General features: G+C 40.7%; 1 protein-coding gene across 1 annotated transcript in view; it reads right to left on the bottom strand.

Moving 5' to 3' along the window:
* Positions 1-537: 537 nt before the first annotated feature.
* LOC148005886 (uncharacterized) overlaps positions 538-17833 on the bottom strand; it is a 534723-nt gene continuing 517427 nt past the window's right edge. The window contains exon 3 of the mRNA XM_087551629.1: positions 538-1409. Within this exon, the coding sequence (XP_087407755.1) occupies positions 1272-1409 (138 nt within the window). The 3' untranslated portion in view covers positions 538-1271. The remainder of the gene's footprint in view (positions 1410-17833) is intronic.

Below are 17833 nucleotides of genomic sequence, written 5' to 3'. Positions count from 1 at the left end.
TACAAGAAGACACTATTGATAACACATTATGACTTCTGGAACATGGACCGCATAGGTATGAGATATGGATATATAACTCATGTGGTGAAGCATGCCTCCTACTATGTCATGATATAAAAGTAACATGTAAATGCTCATGATCTGTTCTTTGATGAGGGACAAACATGCAAACTAACACGGTTTGAGAAGGTTCCAAATGACAGGCCCAGGTTGGGGGCGCAAAGTGGCAAGACTGGTGAGAAAGAAACAAGTCCTTGTTTTTGTGATAATTGATTAGCATTGTGATAGCACTTTCCACTTGTGTTTATCTGTCCCATATGTTTCCCTAACTGGACATCCTTAGCAAGGCGTCACAAGGAAGGTGACTGTTAGGAAGTAATCTATTCTTCCTTGCTCTGTGACCACAGTAAAAAAAACAAAACAAAATCAAAATGAAGATAAAAGCCAGGGATAATTTCTCTTTAGACTATACTGCTCCTGGGATGTGGCAGTTGATAATGCAGAACAAGAAAGACGCAGGAATTGCAATCAGGAGCTTGTGAGGACAACACTGTTTTATTGGACACTTCAGGAATGCACGGCCAAAGAACTTTCAAAGACGTTTGTCTGTAAAACTGTATGGATCCACTGGAAAAGGTAAAGAGAGAGAGAGAGAGAGAGAGAGAGAGAGAGAGAGAGAGAGAGAGAGAGAGAGAGAGAGAGAGAAACTGCCAATCACTCATGACCTGCACCAGGCGACTCTGTATAGATGCAGGTGGGGGATGGGACTTTGGCACTCTAAGCGACTGCACATCTGATGCAGGAGCTGGCGTCATCACCAGTGGGGCAGAAGACAGCTGCCCAGCGTGTGCTGGCTGCCTGCAGCCTGCTGTTTGGGTAAGCTGAGCACGGGGTCTTCACTCGCTGAGCCTCTGGCTCCCGGCATGGAACTTGCAGCCAACAACAGCAAATGGTGGAGGCCAGGAGGAAGCCTATGGGGCTGTAGCCCCCTCTAGGGTAACATTCTCAAGCCCAAGAAGAACTCAGCCCAAGAGGGTGGTGGGAAGGGACAAGCTTGAAACCCTAGGAAGGGGGGTTCTAACATTCTGCCTTCAAGTCCTGCTAACACCAAAGCATATGCCCCCCATCACCACCCAAGGGACCAGGAAGCAGAGTTCAGTGACTGTGGGTGGCTGTCCTGGTGGTGTTGGGTTCTCCCTGAGAGATTAAACAACGCTGTGGGTCTGAAGACAAAATGCTAGCTGTTCTCTTCAGGGAAGACTCTGTTTTCATTAGAAGTTAAAATTTAAGACTAACAATTCTGACACCTCTCTTCTTTTATCTTCTGTTCCTTCTCTGTTTCTTTCTCCATTCTTCTTCCTCTTTGTTCCTTTCATGATCAAGTCCAGAAATGACCAACGAATGCTTACCTATAACAGAAGGCCAGTGAAAACAACTTAATGTTATCAGCTTTGATGTGAGAATAAACATGGCACGTATACCACCATCAGGCACACTCACAGTGGCAGAGCCTGTGCCTGCACTCCACTGACTCAGGGTGACCTGGTTCCTTTCCTTGTCACTCCAGCAGGCAAGGGGATTAGCAGGCATGGATGTATCAGTGCTTGGGGAATGGTGCCTGGTCTTGGCACTGAGTGTGTATCAGTGTTAACAGCTCGTGCATAAGTCCTGCTCAGTAAGGATTTAGTGGCAACATTCAGTCTGGGATTAGCCTAGCAAACAGGGTCGAGTTGTCTTCTTGCCAAAGCTGGGAAGCCCAAAAGGGCATGTGATCTCCTGGGATTAATCCTGGTATTTAGAAAAATGCCTGCCTTATCACTGCTCTGGATCAAGGGCTTTGCCTATGGATGAGAAAAAATGACTTCTATATAGAATGTGATTTAGTGTTGGGGTCACACTCTGTACTCTGAGGAGTATGGTCTGTAAGTCAGACACTACAGAGCCAGTTAGCTGAAGGAAAAGTATCCAAGGAGAATTCAGGGAGAGCAGGAGAGGGCAGTGGATAAGGTAGGTCAGCAAAGAACTTCTGTGATCTCCTAAGGAGTTTAGAACTGGCCATACTCAGTGAGACAGCAGTTAAGAATTGTAAATGTTGTGTAATACAGTATGCTAGTGCAGTGACTAAGGTCAGTCTCATTGGTAGACCCTGGGGGTGGGTGACAGAGAAGCCAAATGAAAAGACTAGCTTTGGAAGTGGAAAGAATGGATAGATATGTTAGATATTAATGACACAACATTTATAGGATGTGACATACTTGAATATAGTATACACAGAGAAGTAGATAAAGTAGAGGATGGACTATAGCTCCCCCAGACCAGAGGAGCAGATGCCACTGCTGCCACTGAAGTTGGCAACTTAAGCTGCAGGTTTTCCAGAGGACCCTGGTACAAGTAGAGTCCAGCTTGGAAATGCATAGTGCAAGGTCCCTGTAATGGACAGTGCCCCCTCAGTGGGAATCCCTTGAAAGCACTGCCTATTCCCTTTCCAGAATTACAGTTCTTCTAGAGGGTCGCCTATAGCTAGTGACTGGCAGTTGCCCAGATCCAATGGCCAGCTGTTGGCTTCAATCTATAGGGCAACTATGAGGTTATTCTATCATTATCTCTCTTAGAACTGTTTTCAATCTCACCGTGGATCAGCTTCTCTGTATTCTTCTTGTGCTTCTAATGCCTTAACAGGTATTATCTACCATGGCAATTCCCCAGTAATTTTAGCAGGCATCTTTCTATTACAAAAGAGTCTCTAAGAAATTTCACTGAGGAATGATAAAATCAAAAATAGGTAAGACTTGGAACTAAATATGGGTTTTTTCAAGAGGAAAGGGAAGCTCATTCTACCAAATAACAGGTAAAGGAAAATAGGTTGAAACATCTGCTGAACAAAAATAAGGAAGATTGGGCTGGAGGGATGGTTAAGAGCATCGACTGCTCTTCCAGGGGTCCTGAGTTCAATTCCCAGCAACCACGTGGTGGCTTACAACCATCTGTAATGGATCCATATCTCTCTTCTGGTGTGTCTGAAGACAGTGACTGTGTACTCACATAAAATAAATAAATACATTTTTTTTTAAAAAATAAGGGAGATTGACAAAGGCAGTATAAAAGATCAGTGGGGAGAAGAAATGAGCAGTGGACCAGAGACTTGGAAGTGGAGAATCAGGGTAAACTACTGTTAGAAGTCTATCTACAGAGGGTAAGAAAGAAAAAAGGTGGCACACGCTCAAGAACTTAGGATCAAGGGTGCTAGAAGAATGCAGAGCTGAAGGCAAGCCAAACATCACAGCAGTAAATGTTGATGCCACTGGGGAAGGGAGGAAGCAACACTGTCTGCAGATGGGTGAGAAGGAGTTCTAAAGTGGTAAGATGCTCAACCACACTTCTCAAGTTCGGCCCCAAGCCCCCACTGAACACTTACAGTCACTTACACTTACTATGTAGTTTTCACCAACCTCCATTCCTGATTTTATTTTCTACTAATCTCTTTTAAGTAGTCCTTAACCAATCCAGACCCCCTATGGTGGCCCCATTCTGTTTCTGTTGGATCTTGTTCTTCCCATTACTGTCGCTTCCCATTCTTGCTCTACCCAGGTTTATTAATACTTCAAATTTCTCCCAATTATTTATGAGTAAAAGATCACAGGCTATCTAAATATATTCTTCTTTGCTCTCTGTTCTGGCCTCAAAGACTTCTGCAAATTTCAACTCACTTCCATTTTACCTAGGACTACCATGTCCATAGTTCCCTAGATTTTAATTCTCATGTAATGACAGCAAGGTCCCTCCTTATCTTTGTAGAGTTGCCAGTCCAGAAGTGAACTCAAATGGAAAAGAACCATACACACGAGAAACTTCCACCCTTGTCATGAACTGGAAGAGATGACCGCAGACTGGAAGGATGCAGGACAAGATTAGTGGAAATGGGAAAGGTACAGTGAGTCACACTAATGGCCACAGTCTACTCAAAGTAAGCATTCCAGTAATGAAGCACGCTCCTCAGACACTTCGCTCTTCAAGATAGGAATGATTTGGAGATTAGAATCTCATATAATTTTCAGAGAATTTCTCAATCTACAAGTCTCCAGGGTGTACACCATCACGTCATGTCATGTCATGTCACGTCACGTTACATCACATCACATCATATCACATCACGTCACGTCACATCACATCACGTCACGCCACGTCATGTCACATCACATCACATCACTGTTTATGTTCTGAGACAAAGCCTCATCTGTCCAAGATTAGTCTTGAACTTACTATCTAGACAAGGCTGGTTTTGAACTTCTAGTCCTTGTGCTTCAATCTCCAAGTGATCGGGATTACAGCTATGTGCCACTACATGTAGAGCCTACTTTGTGTTCTTCTAGACCTTTATCAGTAACAAACATTTGCTGTTCTCATTTCCCCTGTCTTCTTACTCAAGCAGACAAGGAACCCGGTTTTCTAGTTCTTTGCTATAGGCATAGAATAGTTCCTGGCACATGGTGGATAGCAATACAAGCTTGCCCAAACTAAATTTTTTTCCATAGTTGAGAAGTAAGCAGAAGTCATATGTTGGGGCTTCTGGAAATAATAGATGTTCATAACTAACTTGCCACAGTTGCCTGATTTTTTCCCATGAAAATGGGCTTATAGGCTCATGTCCCAAACACATAGAACACAAGACTGTCTTAAAAGAGAGGATTTGGACATTCAGTCTCTTGGGAATTGCCTTGTCCTGTCTGAATGTGTGTTTTTCCCTGTGACTGTCCCCTCCAAATGCCTTTCTAAGTTGAAGCCCTCACAAAGTTTCAGAATTGCCTCACTAGACAACTTATAATAACCTACCTGCCTCAAACACTCAACTTTATAGTCTTTAACAGTTTCTTGGGTTGGTGGAAAGATAGGAGCACAGCAATTAACATTTCCCCAAACAGCAAGGCCCTCTACAGGCGCACTGTAGAATCCATAGGAATTCTCTGTTCTTTATGCCAGGACATATGCATTGTAGACCATGTCTGTTAGAATTTTTATGAGCCACTTGGTTGAAACTTGTAGAACTATTTGAAAATTCTCTCCTGCTTTACTGTTAACTGAAAACTTTAGAATCTAGCCAGTGTTTTGGGCTTAATTGGGGTAGTTTGAATAAACTGAGTTTTCTGCTTAGATCCCTGGGATTAATATAAACCTGGTTATAAAATCATGGCTTCCTTTTCAAATTGTGCCTTTAATTTGACCTTTCTGAACAGTTGCCAGTCAGGTCTGAGGGGTATCACTATTTTAAGCATATCCTGATTAGGCCTCTTAAAAGCAATTTGGGTTCCCCAGTTCCATCTCATCAGAGAAGTTCAACACTGCTTGTTCGAAAGGGTAATCATTGTAAGCAGTCAATGCATTGTATTCCTTAGGAAAGGCCAATAATTTATATTAGCGTTTACAGAGTCCAATAATTCACCAGAGGGAAGCAGGAACATTCTCCTTTATGAAGGGATTTGTCCTTTTTAGTGGAAATAAACACATGCACAGTTGGCACTTGATTATTAGGGAATATGTATTGCAAACCAATTCATGGCCATTGAAATTGGTCGTGAGGTTTGAGTCCTGAAGCTATACAATTGGAGGTTTTTCATTGTGTGTTTTTCATTGTGATCAGAATGGTGGAAGCTGATAGGCAGCCCCTTCTTAACATCCCTGATTATTGCCAGCCCTATCTTTAAAAACAAAACAAGGAGGAAGCTAGCCAGTTTGAAAAGTCTAACTAGGTTACTTTACATCTTTAACACGGCCCGTGTGCCTACTTCAGATAGAATGCCATCATCATTTTCATTATGACACTGCTATCTAGTGGGAGATGTTGCATGTTTAGAGGGAGCACAAGGAAAATCCTACTCTTTCCTAAGTTTTAATTTTTTTTAGCATAAAGTTTCTAAAGCACACCCCAAATTGGAAACAAGAGAGTGAGAGACATCTGTTGCTATCTGAAGATACCCTACTCCATAACTAAAGTGATTAGCATTCATTTCAACACAGCAGAGAACAAAGATACTAAGGATGCAAAGGATGAACTCCATCAGCATTGTGAAATAAAGCACTCTCCTCCACACTGCTTAAGGAATTTCATATACATAGTAACTGTCAGCCTCACCATCTGGTTTTCTTTTTCTTCTTAAAGGAATGAAAGAAGTAGGCTCAATGAAGAAATGCCTTAAAATTAGACTTCAGGGTAAAAGAACGGCTAGCTCTAGATAGAGACCTATTAGTTTGGAGTATCTTTTATACAGATTCAGAAACTGAGATTACCACCATCAGCCATGACTTTGGTAAGGACAGATTCTATTAAGCCAATCTTAGTCATTGTTCTTGTGCAATAGTGAATCGCAGATAACAGGAAGATGGTCCCTAACCCTCAAGTGGATACAGGCCTTCTTTCCATACCTCACATTGGCTCCTCGTAACAACAGTCGTGTGAGCAGCAGAAATCTATTGGAATTTAAAAATAAAATGAGAATAAAATCTTGGAATCTGAGCTCTAGATTATCTCTACCTCGCACTACTTTTTGATACCATGATTATTATGTTTGCTTTGAGAAAAGTTTTTGATAATTCTTGGTGGCCTGCTATGGAACACGAAGGAAAACCTACCCAACTCAACATTTACAGGACCATTTCCGATCAGCTGGCCTCTCTGTCAGTAAACCAGAGCCAGTATGAAGGAGCATAAGAGACTCCATACTTGGTCTTGTCTGCACTTTTATTTAGTTAAAAACATCATCTGCAGTTGATACCTAACTGAGATGAGTAGATTCAAAACAACTGACCAATGACAATGACATACAAGATCTATTCGGCCATCATTTTTAAAAAGGGGTTCTACTGACTTTATACATGGTCTGAAAAGAGTATCCTATCACCTAGTATGCAAGGAGGAAGACTGTTCCTATGGGAATGTTGCAGATTTTTGGTTTCCTAACAACGCCTTAAAAGTCAGAGGTTTTATTGGCTGGTGAAAAAAAATGTCAATTATATATCACATGAGTAAAACCACTACACATCCTGCAGACAATAGTTGTCCTTTCACCACAGTTAGGTCATGTATTAGTGCCACACTTGGGTCTGAGGAGCATGAAAATCTGCTCCCCACATACTTGAGTGGATGAATAGTGTTAGATCTGGAAATAAAGCTGTAAGAAATGGGGGTAATGGTGTGATTCACACAAAATGTGAGGGGAGCCGAGATAGAGGAAGACTTTATAATGCAAAGGTGCTGAGCTAGAACACAGAACCAACAGTTTAGGGAAGGTGCATTTGGGCTCCTTCACAGAGAGAGTGTTTCAACATTTGGAACAGTCACTGAAGCATCGATCATCTTAATAAGTGCTGCATTTCTCACTCCTGGAAGTGTTGAAGTACAAGCTGGTGACCATCAGCCAAGCAATGAGACATAGGATTCCAGCTTTGCATAGCAGTTTGGACTAAAAACCTCTAGTGTTGCTTCCAACTCTAAGTTTTGGAGTTTCTCAAATAGTGTCCTACATACAGATTCTCATTCCCATTGTAACTTCCTCCAAATCTTAAGGAATGGGGTCTTTAACAACCTCAGAGGATGTCCACGATTTTCTCTGAATGACTGTGCAAAGACAGACTTGGGAATAGTGAGCCAGAGGGACATACGCTTTGCTTCTTCCAGTAACAGGATGTTTTATGAGATTTGCCTCTAACAGGGCCAAATACTCTAAACCCATCCAAGCAGGACTTGTTTGTGTTTATATCTGGAATTATAACTTCAATATATCAACAAATAAGAGCACCCAAGAGCCATCATCCAGCCCCTACATATTCCCTAATTTGTGTTTAGTGAAGTCCATTTTGATCCTGTGTAGTAGGAGAGCAGAAGGTGGTAGGACAGGTTTGGTTCATGAGTGGTGTTTACTCAAAGAACATGTTATGAGCATTCTGCACATCTAGCTACATAGTCTATTTGGCACTTGTCCACTAGTGAATACATCTGGACAGTTTGGCAACATTTCCTCACCATCTCTGTGGGGACTCAATATATGCAAATGTCATAAAACCCATCCAGAATCCTGTTTCATATCTACATAGATAAGTCATAAATCCTATAGGTTCAGTATTCCCAGTTATTTCCGGCCCCAGTTAGAAGTACTGAGGAGTACGGGTTGGCAGTACAGATGGAATTTACTTCCTGCTTCTTTCAAGCTCCATTCAGAAGAGTTCATTTGACCCTTTGACTAGTACAACTTTCATTCCGTCTTGGGGGGGTGGTCTGCCAATATGAAGAAGTTTCCCATAACCAGGGCAGTTGAAAGACAATGGGATAACTTATTCTTATTATTGATGCATAGTAGGGTACAGAGTTTCTTTTAATGCTGTGATGGGAATTATACAGGTGGTAAGGATGGGATGAAACCTTGGGATGAGCCCATGAAACCCACTTAGATATGAGTAAGCATTGTGTCCAAAACATACTTTAGTTTTCTATATAAGAACTTTTTCCAAAGTCCTCACTGAAGGTTTCTTATCATTTGGTGACATTACTCTGAATTGTTAGGCTTTGATATAAACAATGTACTGGGCGAATATGCTAAACATGGCAGGAAAATGTAACGCAGAAATATAAAGGTCAGGAAGCTGACGAGATCCACAGAAAACTAATGCTATTGGAGCAGGGTTATAAAATAGGTTCTGGTGCCTTGGCCATGCCATTCACAGTGTTGTTGATAGATCTGTGACATATCAACTGGTGCTTAAGAATACAGATGCTCAGTCCCACCCCAGACGCTCTGGATTACAATACACATGTCAAGAAGACACTCAGGTCATTTCCATGCATCTAAAACTGTACAGAAGCCATTGTTTTAAAACATAGCATCAAATCAGTAGAGACTTTAAATGACATGATTTTTGTTTTACATGAAAAAAGATGTCAGTCTTTGAAAATGGAAATGAAATGGAGAAACTCCTTTTCCCAAAAGGAGAGTGATAAATTAGTAAGAGAATTACTTAGGCCTAATGAATAAAATTAATGGTGTTCTGCATTTTAAATTACTCTTAATCTTCTTTCCAGGGTCCATAGAACCTTGAAAGCATTGTTCTTGGAGATTCAACTGTAATTTAATTAGTAAGCCGAGATTGAAAACAGTCAGTTTGGTTTAAAAGTCTCCCTGTTAGACTTTTTGCTCATACAAACACATCATACACCAACAAAGAACCCTAAGCATCTTCAAAGATGAATCGTGTGAAGTTACTCCATCTCCCTGTAACCTGAGAAAACTGTATTATAATCACAATAAGGTTTTTGCAAAAATACAGAGTGAAAGCTATAAAAGTTATGAAGTCATAACCAGACTGACTGAGAGGTTATGATTTCCAAGCAAAGAGAATAATGTTTCCAAAAATAATACAGCTGATCTAGTGGCAAAAAAAAATGTCATCATGAAATGCCAAGTTTATAGATGCAAATATATGTATGTGCACGCATAAATATGTATACATGTACATAAAATACTACGTGCTTCAAAATGCTATGAAGTAATGGGGGTAGCAATTGGTGGTAGGGTTCGTAATAATGCTATAATTCAGACACACACCATTAACAATTTCATTGATAAATCATTGGAACTCATAACTGACTTTTGATTTACTTTTGCGTTGACTATAGTTGTGACTCCAGGGAGATGTTTATCCCCGACCATTTCGGTGAGGGGCAGCACTAGCTAATCTGCTCAGTTTCAGAACTATGGAGTTATGCTTTGAATTAAGGAAGATTTATGAAGGGAGCAATGGCCTTTTACGGATTACATACAAAAGATCAGAATGAGTAAGAAAGAAGGCATTCAAAAGAACTGAGGCTTTTTATTTATGCTCATTAAAGAAATATACAGTCAAAAGGCCTCAAATCAAGTATATTGACTCATTTTATACATTGAACAATATATCTCTTCTAATTTAGGTACTACTGTTTGAATATGTTTAACTTTGATATATGATGTGTTCTATTTTTCATTATCTAATTTCTCTCTCCCTCTCTGTTTCTTTCTCTCCCTCCCCTCTCCCTATCTCTTTTTCTCCCTTCTCTCTGTCCTTTCTCTCTTTCTCTCTCTGCTTCTCCCTTTCTGTCTCTCTTCCTCTCTCTCCTTCTCCCCCTTTCTCTTTCTCCGTCTCCCTCCTCCCTCTCCTTTTCTCTTTTTCTTGGCAAAACAGGAGAATCCTTGTAAGCTTCAGGGACCATGTAACATACCTTTATATTGTCTTTAATGCCAAGTACAATGCCAGGTATATGACGGATTTTACAAAAGCCTATTGAATTTTGTGGAAAAATTGTATAATGATCTAAAATTGCTTTACCATGCTTGAATGATTGGAAGATGTATAAAACAAAAGGTAACCCTCACGTAATCACCCCAATTGGTGTGTGTGGGGGTGCGAGGTAGATGGAAAGGAAGGTGGCCAATTGCCTGACAGTTCTGGTGAAGCAGAACTTTGAAATATTAGATATCAAAGACCTCAGCTAAGCACAGGGAAGGAAGAGGCATGCTACTAAGCACAAACCATACCTTTGGAACATAGTAATGGGAAGGGAGGGGGCGCTGAGTGGATTTCATCATCTCTCTATTCATCTTGAATGGCATAGCAGGCTCCGCCCCTGCTTTAGGGCAGAGAGCCAATAGAGCCAAGAGCATAAATAAAATGTTCTAGCTAACGGAAAAGGTTTAGCAAACTATAATCTAGAAGACTTTGTGCTTACCCCTTGAAGCTTGAAGGTAGGCCCTGGGATCCTGTCAGAACATGAACATTTCTTGAGATTTTAAGAGGGCAAGAGAAAAATGTGGGCAGTGCTAGTTAGTTATTCTAGTGCAAGCCAGATTGTGCTCAAATGTTGTTAGTCAAGAGGTGCCAAATTATTGAAGTTTTTAAAAATTCAATTGCTCTTCTGAACAGCACTTGATTTACTGTGTACAACTCAAAAGCATATATGTAAGGCAACTTCTATAATTCGTTTTCATATAAAAGCCACATTTTATAATATTTTTGTTAACTATGAAATAGCCAAATTACCAGTTTTCTTAATCCATTAGATTGCTTTCAGCAAAAACTACAGGAATTACCTCTAGAATGATACATGGAGGCACCCACTCAAAGTGTATTTGAACTGAGTGTGGTGGTGCATACCTTTAATCCCAGCACTTGGGAGGCAGAAGTGAGCAGATCTCCTCCAGTTTCAGGTAATAGAGGGCTAAAGAGTGACACCTTGTCGTGAAAATCAAACATTGAGTCAAACATACAAAAAATACTGGTAAAGAGTGGAAGTATATCCTACTATTCTGGCTATGTCCATATTTAGTGATTCAGCCACTTAACACAAATCTAAGTAGGGAATCTGTGTAATCTCTGTTGGTAATTACCAAGTCTAGTCTTAAGTCATTAAGAATCCTATGCACGACATTTAAACTCATTTCGTTCAGTTGTACTCTAATTCTATGGGGATTCCTATGTTACAACTCCAAACATGTCAGTCCTTCCTTCTTTCTCCTTCCTTCCTTCCTTCCTTCCTTCCTTCCTTCCTTCCCTCCCTCCCTCCCTCCCTCCCTCCCTCCTTCCTTCCTTCCTTCCTTCCTTCCTTCCTTCCTTCCTTCTTTCCTTTCCTTTCCTTTTCTTTTCTTTTTCTTTTTTTAGACTGGGTATCACAATGTAGCCCTGACTGCCCTGGAATTCATAGAATTGTACCTACCTTTGTTTCTGACTGCTGGAATTAAAGCATGTGCCACCATGCCTGGCTATAACTTAGGGAGATAAGTAAAGTATAGACAAACTTGGTAACAAAAATGAAAAGGAGATGATCAGTTCTAAATGTTATCCTCAGTCTTCCTTGAATCACCTTAAATAGTATATTTTAAAATTATTTTACTGTCTCCTGTAGTAACATAATTTATAGTCAACTGCCAATATTTAAACCATAGGTAGTCATCTGAAATTGTTTAGATTATTTGAATAAAAATTCAGTTAAATAGCCCAGAGCTTTAAGACCCCAGGACATAAACTTTAAAGATGTAATTTCGACAATCATGACAATGAGATTGCATGGGAGTTCAGAAATGGGTGGCCCTAGAATATGTCCCCACAAAACCTCAGTGATCTGACTGAGATATGTTATGGCTTAGATAATGGTGGCGTCTCTTTGCTGGCCCAAGTCAAAATAGTGTCTGCCCTAAGAGACAAAAGCTATCTGCCAGTGCTTGTTCTACAGAAGCCATGTATAGCCAGAAGGTAGTGATCAAATTCACAGATGTGTCTGAAAGTCTGCAACAGGATTCAGTGGCATATGCTACTTGAGCATTGGGGGACTATAGCATAGGTGAGATGTATAGCCACACTTACCACTGCAGCATGGGGAGACACTTAGGCAGTTATGTCACGCAGGAAGCCAAATACTTCATCTACCTCATTTGGTTCAGGTGACCTTTTTTACCCCCAAATCTGGTTGAAAACAAACCCCCAGTGGTTCACCCAATTAGAACTGCAGCCTAAATTGCAAATAGCAGAGGGAAGCCTCATTAAGGGAATACCTCATTTTGAATCTTTATTGTGTCTTGTACAAGGCATCTTCTATCTTCTGTACAGCTTACACATGCACCTTCTCTTCCATTCTTCTCAGCACCTTGCCACTTTAATCCATTCCTTTTGAAACTAAACTTATTGGCAATGCATGTGTTTGCACAAGTAGGATGGTGTTCACTGTGGCCTTCCAATGCTATTTGCCAGATGCATAGGGAGGATTCCTTGAGTTGTTTCTCTGAGTAGACACCTTGGAGCTCCTTATTCATGGGTGTTTGGGGCAGCCTCCATCCCAGCTTTTGAGAAGCCAGCCTCCGTGGTTATTTAAGCTTTGAGAGCAGAGGTAGTGCCTCATGCCTGCAGTCTTGGCATGTCTTATGCAGGAATCCTGTGAGCTCTGGGCTAGCCTGAGTGAGACTGTCTCTAAAGAGGCTCTCAGTTTGCTAGGATGGGCTTCTGGGAACCGTGATCAGAAGCCAACTTCGAAGTGAGAATTGATGCTTTCTTCCTTAAAGGACCTGCATAGAGCTGTGAACAAATAACCCGTTTCCTGCTGTGGATGTTGGACTATTACAGTTGAAAGAAAACAGCCTCGGCATGGTCACCTTGCTGAGAAAGGTAGACCCATGAAACAAAAATTGATTTCATTGCACCATTTGGTAGGGTTTCAGTCTCTCTGTGTGAACAGTGGCAGACCTGCCCAGTTCACTGTGGCAGGAGTGTGCCCTGATTGCTTCTTAGCCTCCACACTGGACCAGAAAACAGTAGGTGACTAAACACTGAGGAGAAGGTCATAACCCTCGAAAGCTCACCCCTGTTGGCCTATTTCTGCTAGTGAGGCCCCACCTCCTAAAACTTCAGATTCAAACCATAATATTCAACAAGAACCACCACCAGAAAGATAGTACAAAGCACCCTTCTGTCTGCTGTGATGGGATGAATCATTTTAGTTCTGTATAATAAACTGAACAATATAGTTAGGGTTTCCTCCGCTCATGTACACACTGGGTTTTGATTTTTTTCCCGACTTTGGGGCTCACTATTGAATACTTTCACTGCCACCAGTACCGGGGGAGCGTTTCTGGATAATTACCTATCCTTGGGTAGTTGTTTCACCTTAATTAGGCACTTATTAAATTGTGTCTTGATTTATGGTAATACATACTCACTGCTGCTCAGCTAAGCTGTGCTTGCTCTCACGGGGACTGTGTGAGTCTCGCCTTTCCCGTCTCTCTGCTGACTACACAGTTTAGTCCAGAGCACTCCCTGTGTGTCACTGGGCAGTGTATGGATCTTTTCACAGCAAGAGTTCAACAGGGCAGCTGTTCTAAGGCTCTACTTGTCTGGGCTTTGATTGGCTGAGAAGGCCATCAGAGGGACTATAGAAATGGAAGGGACATTAATAGCCCAGCTTCTTGCTCACTCCCTCACCATTAGGCAAGACCATATCTAAAATATCCCAGACACAGGGAAATTGATCTTATTTTAGAAGACATTCAGAGATACCAGTGAAGTAATAATTTCTTTGAGGTTAAATTTAGCATATCTTTGAATAAGTAACTCAAATGTTCTCATGTTGAGTTACATTTTTTTTCTTTACTCAGAAGCACTATTAACATACCAAAACCCTACCCATTAGCCTGTGGGATAAAGACACGAAGGATAAATGCCATTAAAGGATATATTTATCTTAATCTCATTTTGGAAACCTGAAGATGTGAAATTTAGGACTGAAGATATGTACACAGTTAAAAGGTTCGGATTCTTTTTAAAGGTCGTGGAAACCACCATATTTGCGCCTGCATTGAAAACAAGATGCAGATTTCGTCCACAGTTTATAGGACTATTTTGGCTTTGACATCTATTTATAATGAAATTCAGGCAAATGAGACCTTCTCTTACTCTGACCTCTAAAAGCACATCCCTGTACTTATTTTAAGGTGGATGTCACTTTTGCTTTGATGTGTACCCAGCCATTTGACCTGTGTGCTCTTCAAGAAACTGCAGCTATCCAAATGCTTAGTATAGAGTTCTTGTCTCTAACTGGGTATCTGCCTGTAACTGGGTAAGTGAGCAATATATTCATGTAAGTCCCAGAGAGAGAGAGAGAGAGAGAGAGAGAGAGAGAGAGAGAGAGAGAGAGAGAGAGACAGAGAGAGACAGAGAGAGACAGAGAGAGACAGAGAGAGACAGAGAGAGAGACAGAGAGAGAGACAGAGAGACAGAGAGAGAGAGAGATGACTAGGTCAGCAAGTAGACAAACAATATAGAACAATGAAAAGACAACATGTATTTACCTATTTCATTATTAATGAGTATGAAAATACAGATCTCAAGTTCAATTCTTAGCTCTTTAAGGTCTGAGCAATTAGCCTAAGGGCTGAAGGCAGTCGGTCTCTTACTGGAATCTCTTACAAGGATCATGCCTAGCCAGATGACCTATAACCACTTAAAGCCCTCTTTTTTAGGGTCCGTATAATTTATGTTTATTTTCCCATTATTTTCTAAAGTATACGCAGAAAGAAAATCCAGTTTAAATTGTCTAGAAAGTAATTTTGCTCTCTGAAGCAATAAACCATTTTTAGGCTGAAAGCCAGGCTAGTTCCTACACATGTAATAATCCCCTGGGACCTGTAGGTCAATAGCAAACGGCTTTGGAAAATTTAATTAAAGAGATTTCCAGGAAGAAGAAGGGAATTAAAGAAATTGTCCCTATTCCATATCCTACACAAAGGACTTACACACAGAACACGATGAAGTCTAGAAAACAAGTGGGATCCTCCAGAAGCCTCCATGATTAGCACTGCTCAACAACGCGGTGCTGTTGCCAACCACAAGAAGGACAGTAGATGGTGAGATGCTGTATGGTCACTCAACAGCCATTAGTTCTGTTCTGTTCCATGTATGACTAAGACATAGGAACTAAGACCATAGAAAGGAGGAAGACAAGAATCTTTCCACAAGGTTTGTTTTTTCTTTTGGTATGGGATGAAGGGAAAAACAGCAGCAAGTTACTGAGCAGTGTGAGAGTGGCTCAAGCAGCAGCCACATCACATACTGTAGGTACACTGAGGAGAGACCTGCCACCTCTGAGGATACCTGCAGAGGGCTTGAAGGGTGAGTACTTAAGAACCAGCCACGACATTCTGGGTGCTAGGAATATGATGCACTATGGTCCCAAGCAATAAGGGGCCACAGTGAGGAAAGAGTTGGATAGAAAACAGGACATTCAATGTAGGTAAGAAGTGCGGGAGGTGGGAGGCAGATCACAAAATGGACTCGTAACAAACGGATAACAATGACAAAAAGGGAAGCTGTCAGAGTGTCCCCAAAGGGCCGATTAAGTTATTCAGAGAGGAGACCATGTGCCTTTCCTGATCTAAATGAAGTGGATGCTGTAAGATAGATGAAGTGCTAACAGGAGACACTGAAGAATCAGATGGAGAGAATGGGTCTCCTGGGATGTGCCTACGAACTCCAGGAACCTCAGCAAAATTCAGAGGGCAGCAAGCACACAAAGTATACTTTCTCCTTTCAAGGAAAAGTGAAAGGCATTATTCAGTAGGCTGGCCACGGTACATTTGTAACTGAATAAAGAAAGTCACCAGGGAGATTTGATAGGAGACTTGGGAAGATGAGCCGGATGTGGTTATAAGTTGCCAATTTTATTGCACATTTAACAGATATAGGTCATATGACACGCTTAGCTACCTCCACATTAAGGATACCGAAGAATTCTTTTATCCCGCCCAAAATTCTCTCATGCTCTGACTTTATAGTGAGTTTTGGCTGCTTCCCCAACCCTTGGAAACACAGATCTGTTCTGAAATACTAGAGTTTTATTCTCAAAGAATGCAAATGAATGAGTTATCTGATGCTAAAGGTAGCCCTCTGAGAGCTGCCCCCTTTCACTTAGTACCATGGCTCTGAGATAGCCAGTTACTGCACGAGTCAGTAATTTGTCTCTGGGTACACATGGGCCAGCCCATTTCATTCTGTTGGTGAATTTCATCTTGGAGAATTGGGGGGATGATTATAAAGAGAGGTGTTATGGGTATTCTGTACATGCTTTTGTCCAAAGTTAAGTATTTATTTCTACAGCCTAATTGTCCAGCTGGGAGAACTCTTGATTATATAGTGAATATATTTTCATCTTTCTTCCTAAGATGAACACCACTCCTTAATCTCTTGTTCTATGACTTCTGTTTTTGCTGATACATTGAAGAACTCTGCCCAATCCTAGGTCAAAAGGATTTTTTTCCACTCTGTTTTCCATTAAAAATTTAATAGTTTTATACCTATAAATAGATAACCTATTTCAATTTGATTTTTGTATAAGCTCTGAGGTTTTATGTTGTGGTTTTGTTTTCTGACATATATAGGTTCTTTTAAAGTGTTTATTGAAAAGACAATTTTGTTTCTATTGAATGACACTTTGGCCATATTTGTATGGAACTATTCGTGTCTCTGTCTCTCTCCACTACTACAGTACTGTGATGACTACAGCTTTATACAATTTTAATACGGAGTAATGTAAACTTTACTTCAAATATTTGTTCTAACTGTTCTAATGTTCTCAACTTTTGAATTTGTCCTATGTTCCAGGATTGCGATTGGAATGGCAGAAGATCTAGATATCAATTTGAAAAATGATATTTTCTTTGCCTGTTAAGTATGCCGGCATATGCATGAGACATGCCTTCTCAATCATTTAAGAACTGCCTTGATACAATTTATCAACAATTTATATAGTTTATAGAATGTGTGTTATACAGAAGTTTTACTAGATTTAGCCCTATGTTGTTTTCCTCCATTCTATCCCTATTTCTGAAACAGTAGTTCTTAATGCAATTTTAAATTTTATTCAGTTTTAACACAGTGTGGACAAATCTACTGGTTTTTTTTGTTTGTTTGTTTGTTTTTGTGTAGAGGGCTTTTGTATCCTGAAACCTTACTAAGTGGGCTTTAACTTTTAAGAGGCTTTAAACTATACTTTAAAAAGATTATTCATTTTTAAAAGTTCATGTGGATGTGTGTGTCTGTATGCATGTATGTGTACCATGTGCATGCATGTGCCTGCTGAGGGTATGGGATCCCCTGGAGTTGGAGTTACAGATAGTTGTGAGCCACCTGATGTGGGTACTGGGAACCAAAGCCAGATCCTCTGGAAGACCATCGAGTGCCCTTCACCACTGCACCCATCCCTTCAGCTCCTAACGCATTTTTACATTAATTTTTTGGTAATTTCTTTGGATATCTATAGGAATATTACTAATTG

Source organism: Rattus norvegicus, chromosome 5 (genome assembly GCF_021556685.1).
Source record: "Rattus norvegicus strain SHRSP/BbbUtx chromosome 5, alternate assembly SHRSP_T2T, whole genome shotgun sequence".
NCBI classification, from domain to species: domain Eukaryota; kingdom Metazoa; phylum Chordata; class Mammalia; order Rodentia; family Muridae; genus Rattus; species Rattus norvegicus.
Note: the sequence above shows the minus strand (reverse complement) of the source record. Positions and strands in the feature narration are given on the sequence as shown.